The sequence below is a fragment of the Xiphophorus maculatus genome, chromosome 23 (genome assembly GCF_002775205.1).
Source record: "Xiphophorus maculatus strain JP 163 A chromosome 23, X_maculatus-5.0-male, whole genome shotgun sequence".
Taxonomy (NCBI): Eukaryota; Metazoa; Chordata; class Actinopteri; order Cyprinodontiformes; family Poeciliidae; genus Xiphophorus; species Xiphophorus maculatus.
Window position 1 is genome coordinate 31,184,309 of NC_036465.1, and position 9,853 is coordinate 31,194,161.

The 9,853-nt window shown below is 38.3% G+C and overlaps 1 protein-coding gene across 2 annotated transcripts; it reads right to left on the reverse strand.

The window, feature by feature from the left end:
• Positions 1-6,740: 6,740 nt before the first annotated feature.
• On the reverse strand, positions 6,741-9,343 carry LOC111606914. 2 transcript variants are annotated; one of them, XM_023328350.1, is made up of 3 exons: positions 9,148-9,343; positions 9,000-9,062; positions 6,741-8,506 (listed from the first exon to the last, which is right to left on the reverse strand). In XM_023328350.1, the coding sequence occupies exon 3, from the start codon at positions 7,928-7,930 to the stop codon at positions 7,001-7,003; it is 930 nt and encodes a 309-aa protein (XP_023184118.1). In that variant the 5' UTR covers positions 7,931-8,506; positions 9,000-9,062; positions 9,148-9,343; the 3' UTR covers positions 6,741-7,000. The 2 variants fall into 2 exon arrangements, with proteins under 2 accessions (XP_023184118.1, XP_023184117.1); XM_023328349.1 differs by having other exon boundaries at positions 9,000-9,343.
• Positions 9,344-9,853: the final 510 nt, after the last annotated feature.

The following is a 9,853-nucleotide window of genomic DNA, read 5'->3' on the forward strand; positions in this document are numbered from 1 at the left end:
CTTCATTTAGTTATTTTACACAAACCCAGAGGAGTATCTATTAAAGAAATGTCAGAAGTATCTTGTAACACAGTGGAGTGCATCCAATGAGATTAAGACTAGACTTCAAATGTTGGTTTTATAAAGCTTAGAGTCATTTATATGATCAAGAGCATATGTCCATGTAGCCTGCTGTAGGCTCAGTGTGTTGGAGGGCATATTCACCAACCATTCTCACTCCATTACTTTTCCTACTGCTCTCTAGTATCTGCAGAAAACTTGATGATATTATTAACTAGACGTTATCTCTATGTTTTTCCTTCAGTGCATAGAAGCTTTCCCTCTCCTGCCCCCTGCTGGTGGTGGCAGGTGTCTGCTCTTACTGAACCTGGCTCTTTGGAGTGTTCCTCCTGTTACAGGCAGCTGTTTCTGTCCACTGTCACTGCATTCTTGTTACTCCAGTGTGGCTGCTACAAAGTTATAGACATGATGTCTATAATTGTTAGCCTCAGTTTGTTAATGAGAAATTGTCTTGCTAATTTGTTGTAAAATAAATTTGACTGCAATATATTATACTTAATAACTGAGGGCTTTAAAGGTCAATCAAAGGTTGAAAGCAGGTTCTACCGAATGTATCTATGGAGCACAAAATAAATTGACATCACATCAGTTGAAATATGTAGGTTCCTTCTTTAAGGAGCAGCATGGAGTCCCACAGTGGTCAGTGGCGGCTGAGAGCTGCTGCCCACTGGCAGTGTGAGTCTGGCCTGGCCTGCTGTAAGTTTCCCTGAAGCTGAGCTGGCTCTTCTACAACCAGACGCCTTGGCAGGGAATTCAATACTTCACAAAGATCTGAATTTGGAAACTGACTTTATGTAGATCAAATTAAGCTCATTACCAAGGTTTTGTTCTTGTTTTATATAAGCAATATCAAATCAAGAAAATTAATAAATATCTTGTTAGGATTTAACTTAATTAGAAAAATAAGCTCTTTTTTAAAGACACATCTACAAGAAAAATGAAACCATCACTAACAGCCAGAAAAAAATATAAAAACCCATTGCTATGAGACCTGGAAAAAAATCCCCTATAGGAACTTATAGTTCTGTCTTTTCTAGTGTATTTCTTTTGCAGCATCCAAAAGAGTCTGAAGTGGGTCTTAGTGGGTAACTCCAACTAGCAACAATGTTGACTAACTCTTGTGGTACCAGAGTGTGAGGCAGAGCCAATTTCCTTAATTTTGGGATGATTTGGATACTGACGTGTGAAGCTGATCATATCCACAGATCGTAACTACCTTAAAAAACGTCTTAAAATCAACTTCTGTCCTGTGTTGCTCTGCAGTGAGAGGTTTGGCTGACAGACCCGTCCACCAGGTCATCTCTGCATATTTGCAGTTAACAATAGTCATCCCACTGATGCTAACTCTGAGACTTTCTTGCTATATTTAGCAACATTTCAGACAAAAAAAATGGTATCTGCCAAAATCAGAATCGGCAGATCGGACTTTTTAAAGATTGGTAATCGACTATTGGCCCGAAAACTGCAGTTGGTGCACACAGGAAATATATTAATAATAAGGGGATTATTATCCCCACAAATAATCATAGGATTAAACTCTAAGAATCCAGTGGAACTTTGGAGAAGCTTTATCTCAACCCTCTGCAATAAATTCCAAACCACAAGTTTTTCCTGTAGCGAATGCTGAGAAGCACTGAATGTTTGTTCGCAGTCCCATCACAGCCCCACTGATATTCCAAGTGTAACAGTTTTTATAACTTAGGCCTTCCCTTAGCCCTAACCTCTACTTCTAGGTTAAAAGAAGCCTGTGGAGTTAATGTGAGGAGCTAGAGAAAGAAGTGAGTGTGGAGCTGCTGCTCATCTGCAACAACAAGGGCCAGTCGGCCTGGTTACAGGCTTCTTCTGAGCCCCCCCCCCCCCCCCCCCCCCCCCCCCCCCGACCCTGGCTGGTTGTCAGAGAGACAGGGACAAAGCCCTCCGGACTTAGGATAACTCAAGGAAGGACTATAGGGTCTCAGTGGAGAGACAGGGTCTTCCTCCAGGAGTCTTTGCCTCATTGACCTGACCTTGGAGAAGCTCCTCATACTAAAAGGACAAAACAAAGTGAACTGTTTATGGATCCAACCAAACAAAATGTCAGTTAGACTTAAATCCAGTTCACTTCTATTTTCACAACTTTGTTACATTGTTAATCAGTATTAATAATTAGCTCCTTAAAACTTTATCAGCAATTGCAGCAGATGGTGCTCTGAAGCCGAAATCTTACTGCAAATAAACTGGTACTTATGGTGTTAATTGCTGTTGCCTTTATATATAGCCTTTTTTAACGTGTGACATGTTGTCAACACTTCCGCATTTTATTTGATTTTATTCTTGGAATAGAGGAAATGCTTGGATAATTTCCAAGAACATCTCAGGCTGTGCCGGGCTGAATGGACAGCATCTGGAATCTGCTTCAGACCTCACTGCAGGTTTTAGATGGACTCTGACCAATTAATATAAACTTGCTTAGTTGGGCAGTAAATGCTCATTTTCAACGTATATATGAAGAGGTAAATAGATGATGATGACAAGCTAATTTGGGAAAGAATATCTGTTGAGAAATATGTTTTCTGCAAACATGTGTTGTATAAGTGGAACCCCTGTAGTTATAACTTTATGCAGCACCTTTTGTTAATGGAGTGTCACTCTAGAATATCCAGAGTCCTCTGTCCACTCTGATCATTCCTTCAGTTCAGGGTTTTTTGGAACATTTAGGTCTGAGATGGTCGTTGGCTTAGATTGGCATAAATTTGTGTCTGATGAACCTCAAGTCAAAAGCAGCCATTGCAATTGTGTTATAAGTCAACAGAGTAAACATTAGTTTATCAATCACACTGGTTAAAAGGTATATATTACAGAGAATTTCTAAACTCTTTGTAATTCGATCAGAAAATCCAATAACAGAAAATGTCTCATTTCTCTAATATGTAAACAGAGGAATGAGAAATTCTGTAATTTAGAAAAGTAGAACATTTCTAAATTGTCTATTATGTAATGACAAAACACAATCTATTTACTGCTTAGTGGCCTCTAAAATGAATTAACCCTGAAAGACTGTAGAAGCTGATAACACTGAGTTATGAAACGTTAACTATTATTTTTCCCTGACATTTCAGATTATCAATATCACAACCGTATATACCTGAAAAATCAATGTGCTGTCCAATAAAATGAATCATAAATTCATGTGCATGTTATTGACCTACTTTATAATGTAATTTAAACAGCAACATGGTGTTGTGCTTAGTAATTCATGAAGAACAGCCTGCTGCTAATGATTTGGGTGCCTTGCAAAAAATTTTTTCTTCTCTCCTGTTTGGCCTTTGACAGAGCCTTTTTCCTGCTGCACACATTCTGATAGAATCAGGAGCCTGTTTTTAGTTTTTGGAATTTTTTTTCCTGCTGGACATCATTGGAAAACTGCCATTTTGGTTTTTGTTACTGCAAAAGGTATTTCAGTGAACTCAGAAAGTATTGAGGATGGTTGAATTTTAGACTTTATTGGTTACATATAAGCAGACATGTGACTGGAGAAAAGATTGCATGTTGAAGCTGACAGTGATTCAGAATGCGATGACTTTGTGGGTTAAACATACTTGGTTCATTGATGTTCAAATCATTGTTTCTGTTAGGCTGAAGAACCCACATAGACATGGAGTTTAAGACAGTGACAGGCTGGAACTAAATAAGAGCTGTGGTATTTTTGGCCATGGCAGTCCATCATGAATATTTATGATATGCAAAGGCACATGACATACGTGTGCATGGGTGTGCATATTGTGTTGTTTTAAAAGTTCAAATAAAAAGCAGCAAATAAAATGAAATTGACATTCATCCATTTTCTTACACTCTTATCCCAGTGGGGTCAGGAGGGCTGCTGGTGCCTGTCACCAGCTGTCAATGGGTAAGAGGCGGGGTCACCTGGACAGGTCACCAGTCCACTGCAGGGCAATGAAATTCATTAATTACTCAGATTTTAGTGGGTTTTTATGTTTTCTCATGGTTTATGTTCTGGTGACTTGTTCCTGGTTTTGCTGTGATGCATCACAAAATGAGAGTCATCATAATCCATCCATCCATCCATCCATCCATCCATCCATCCATCCATCCATCCATCCATCCTACTTACCTACCTACCTACCTACCTACTTACTTACTTTTGGACATATTTTCAGCTCTGTGCTAGGATGTCCCCTGTCTCCAGTGTGAGACATTAGTCCATTCCCAGACAAGAAGTTGTAGTTAACCCAGACAGCTCCTTCAGTGACAGATTGCTGCATCACAGGTACACCCTGCTATTTCCATTTTTTCCTATTTGAAAAACATCTTAAATAACATCTCTGATGTAATTTGCACAGTTTTTTTCTCCATTTCTTGTAAATGCTCTGTTTTTTAATGCACAAATAAGTGCTTAAGGATGAAGGAGGGGCCAATGGTAGAGGCCACTACTCTTTGAGAGAAGGGTAGAGCAACACACAGTAGCACATGTCAAATATTTCAAACACATGAAACTATAAAACTCAGAGCCAGTCTGTATGGGCTTCAGAAGGGAACTCAACATGCTGTTGGTGCTCCTGCACATGAAGGCCTGCAGAGGCTGGATGGCTGGAGTAAAATCTTTAAACACAACATCAAATTTATACTTTGTGTTTTACAAACCCTTAATTAATCTAAACTGTTCTAATCGAATCTATTCAAGTGTATTAAGCAATTAAAACATAGGAGATATCATTATATACAATATATATACTGTATATTTGCACTGGTTTCATTACTATTAGAATTATGAAGCCAACATAAATCCCACTTTTCTTTCAAAGTTGCCAAAACCATAATCTGAAAAGTGGGGCTAACTTTAAATCCTTGCTTTGCTTTATTAGTACATCTGGTTGAGAATATGCATGTTGTCCACAGCGTTACAAATTTGAGATGTATAAGTAAAGGCGAAAACGTTTAAGAAGAATAATCATTGCTGCTGAACATCCTACTAAGGTTTGACAAAATAAATCCACCAGGCTCCCACTAATGAGAAGTATAAGGTCTTTACATGAGATACACACAAAGATTCCATAACCAGTGGGCGGCTTCTTACACACCCATCAGTGCCACTGTGAAGCAAATGAGTTGCAGCTAAAATGTGAAAATCTGTTAAAAGTGATGATCTAATTTTTCCTGTTTACCCCGTTGGTGCTGAGATGAAAGCACACTGTGTCACTTCATACGGCTGAAAACAAATCCAAAGTACAGAAACTCACCGCGTGATCAGCAGCGACAACAGGAGATCTGTCCTCCAGCTGACCAAAAACTCCAATAGTCAATAAAAGTTCAACTCTGTCCAGTAGATATGTGAGTGAGTGACAGAGTGTGTCATGTCAATTACTTTTTAGACAAAGCATCATGTCTGCCTGCTTTCCCAAGCCTAGTGATCAAAGATATCTCTGCCCTCCGTCTGCCACTTCCAAACACTCTTTATATAGAATGGAAATGCTGGCTGGTTTATTGTGCTTTTACAGAAATATATTTGATTACTTACTGATTACTCTATTTCACATTACTCCAGAATACTAGCGAGTTGCTGTGAATTTGTTATTAAGAATGAAGTGGAGGCCCAGCATTCTCTCACTCTGCATCTGACTCTGAGGCTGTTTAATGTGAAGTCCTGCTAAGCCAGGCTGCAAAGGATTTTTTGTACTGCAACTTCCAGACTACTGCACACACCTGCCACACCCACTGAAAAAAGGGGAAAAAAAGGTAGGCAGTACTTGACTATAAGACACAGGTGTCCATATTGTAACAACATATATTTACACAGGAATATGTTATGTTATGACATGATTTATTTCTGCTTCTAATAAAATACATACTGGTAAGACCGTAATGTTTTTTTGTTTTTTTTTCCAAACAACGCTATTAACACAGCTGCTTTATGGAAAAAACTGCAATGCTCTGACTTTAAATCGGTACACAACTTGTTTTACTCTATGGTACTCTCTAACCAGCTTCAGCCAGAATCTTCAAGTCCTTTGCTTGAGTTTTGAATTGAAATGCACATATTACTCTAACATCTTTTAACTTTTATTTTATAACCATGCTATTTTATTTAAGTAAAGTATTCTGTGCTCTACTGCATAGAAATCCAATTTAATTCAGTATCACCTGACCAAATACACCCAGCAGCAAAAGCACAAATTAAACGGACTAAAAATGAACTCAGCCAGTTAAATAATCAGGATGAAGTTCCAGGTTGTTTAAATCTGACATGTGATGAATGACTGAGCAGCACTGTAATTGGTGTCTCTTTCAGCACATTTCTTTTGGCGTGTGATAGTTACTGTTCTTCTTGTATTTGCACTGTAAAGAGAACAACCAGTTTCATCCAGTGACAGCTCTGGAACCTTGAGACCAAACTGAAAACACTTTCAATCAGGCTGCATGAATTGGCAACAGTTTTGAAAAAAGTATGTATTTAATCATTAATTGGGGACTGGAGTGAACCAGAAACTGTCATTTTCGTGAAGTCTATCACATTTGAAAATGAAAGAGTCAATAGAATGAAGAATCTGTGCTAGCTGCGATAAGTGCATATAAAGTTTTCTCTGCTTGATTTTAGTCAACATGGTAAAACAATGTGGTATACACACTGCTCAGATGGAGTTAGAGTCCCACAAATTGTTCTACAAAAGGCAGAAAAAATAATTGGCTGCTTCTTCTTTCCTGTGGATGACATGTCTGTCATTTGAAGCCCGTCCAGAACTACAAACATAGTAAAGGACCCCTCCCTCCATTGCTCGTCCCACAAACCAGTCACCCTCTGATAAAGGGTGATGGAGCATTAATAAGTCTAAAGAATTTAAAATCTACAGCTTCCTTTGTTGGGCCATCAGTGACCTGTACATCACCTAACAGCACGCTCCACTTTGATCAGTTAAGTGCAATGTCACTTCAAATACATGATAATTCAGTTTGTGCTTCGTGTAGCGCTTTGCACCTGTGATGCACCCGGGCTCAAACATTTAATCAAATCGGCAGCTGGTGATAACAAACTTTCAACAATTCGCCGATTAATATGCAGTCTGGAAAGGCTGGGATCAGCAAGCAGCAACTCTATTTGGGATCGCCATGAGTCATAATCCGCTTCATTGCTTGGTTTTGGAATTTTTCCTGAAAATGAGCGGAGTTTAAGTGAGGATGTAGAAAAGTCACTATTTTTTACAACATGCTCCACCACAACTTTTTGAACATTCTGTGGAATAAGGTCATTCCCTGACAAAGAAACTCTCTGGATTGGCGGTGTAGGAGAGCGGCTAGCTCCAGGTGGCTCTCCCTGCCAATCAGTATATGAATGGGTTGGAGGGGCTGAAACCGCTTGAGGCACAGATAGCAATGTCTGCTGGCTTTGCACAGGTTGTGCTAAGGTGAGGATGTCATCTTTCTTGTCCTCATCATCTCCATCATCACCTCCTGCCATCTCCAAATGTGTGCTGATTTGGTCCATCACACCTTTAAGAACCTCCTCAAATCGTTTTCCGCTTCGCGTAGCTATGTTCTTCAACTCATCAATGTAATCCATGGGGGAACTGCTGCTACTCACTGCGGCTGCATATTCTGAAGCAAGAGAGGTAACATGAAATATCATATCTAATCTGGTTCGAGAAGGGTAATCATATGGGAAAAGGGGTTGTAATGCAATTAATGAAGAATCTTCTTCAAACTCGACAATCAGGTTTTTATAAAATGCACTTTGTGGATCATTAACATGAAAAACCTCCTTTACTGCACCATAACATTGTAAACGTTCAACTATCTCTTTTTCATCATCATCGCTCTGAGTGCCAGTAACTAACACAGATCGTTGCATGTTTAAACCCAACTGAGTAACGACATCCATTTTTCTTTTTTTTCCTTTTTGTTACTAACATCCAAATTAAAGATACTGTGGAGTTGTTCAATTATTCACCCATTACAAGACTCCTGGCTAGCTCGCCACTTGTAGCGCTTTCTTCACTGCGCAGCTCTGACTGCAAGTTGTAATATTAACCAGCTTATATAATTAGAACTAGGTACGATACGGAGTCATGATAATGGTGAATAATTAATACAACTGATGCAAAAGTAAAGTTAATACTGCTATTTATTGCAGTGGCTATAATAATAATAATAATAATAATAATAATACCAAAACAACAAAACAATAAATTTTCCAAAAAAAACGGAAGGAGGAAAAAAAACAACCCAACAAAATAATTATTATAATCAGTGATATGTCAGAATCCAATAGAGTCCACAATAAGTCCAAAAGCAAAAAGGAGACAAGTATTTTCCCCTTGCAATACTCCTTAAGAGTTTTAGTTCATTTCCTGTAGGAAAAAATGCAGTTCCGTTTCCTACCACCAGGTGGTGGGTGGGTAGCTCGCCATCTTCCTTCGTCAAAGAGGTGAATCCAAGGAAGAAAAAAAAACCTGACCTAAAAGGCCAGATAACACATTTAGTTCATTTGTACTAAAGGGGGGGCAATAAGACTGTTAAATACATTCTTCCTATATTTTAACAACATCAAGAAAAAAGAAATCCTTTTTAAAAAGTGCACTTCATAATTCAAGTTCAAAATCAATTAAGTAATCTAATTAGCAATCATTACAAACAACTAATATTGAATCAAATCAATCGACTTAAAATGTGATTGATCAAAGTAGCTACAAACTAAATCATATTAGGTACCAAATTCCATTGTTGCACCAACATGGAGTGCAAACACCAATAAGAAATCATGAAAAAATAATCAAATCTAAAATTGAAAAACAAACCCTTAAATGTTAAAGGTGTAGTCTTTAATTCGGCTGCCATTAAGCAAGTAATAAGTAGAACAATTTGATGTGAGCCATTGATTGTCGAGTTGATTTCTAACGCTAACTAGCGGAGCAGAACGAAAATAATTCCCCGTTTTGTTTTATACTCACCGTCGAGTAATGATTGCCTGAGGAGGTGTGGTAACTTGTTCGATTTTGGCAATAGATCACAACCTGAGTGGTTTAACGGGAGGCAACATTAGCGGCGCGATCAGTACAGCTATTATACAACAACAGTCAGATGACATTCAACACTCACCGCAAATCTTCAAGTCTCAAAGACAAAACAACCGATGAGTCAATCTAAGCGCTCTGGTTGTTTTATAAACAACCGATCAGACAGCCAACAATGAGCAGCAGCAATGTTTGGAGAAAAGAGGAGAAACCCGGAAGCACACAACAATCAATTTAAAGGGGCAGCTCAAAGGGAAGGTGATTGGGTCATGGTGGTCACCTGGGTTACATTCGACAAGGTAATTTTTTCCTTTTGAGCATATTGTATGCCTGTCTCTTCTGCACATTTATGGACAAAGTAAAAAAAGAGAAGTCTGAGACGACTTCAGGTGCACTGATACTTCTGAAAAGACCAAGATGAAGTCAGCACTCTGCAGGCTTTGCTTAGAAATTTGATGTTTAAGCTTATATATCATGTTAAATCAAAAAATAAAATGTTGTAAACTCACGGTTGGGCTCAACATAATACCATTCACAGCTGTGGAGAAGCTGGTACGGTTGTTTGCTATTACATTTTAGGTGATTTTATGATACATTCTATGTAATTTTGCTTTTCAATGTATGTTTGGTTGTTTTTGTATTTTGGCCTTTTTTGTTTCTGGTCAGAAATAAAGTATCTATCTATCTATCTATCTATCTATCTATCTATCTATCTATCTATCTATCTATCTATCTATCTATCTATCTATCTATCTATCTATCTATCTATCTATCTATCTATCTATCTATCT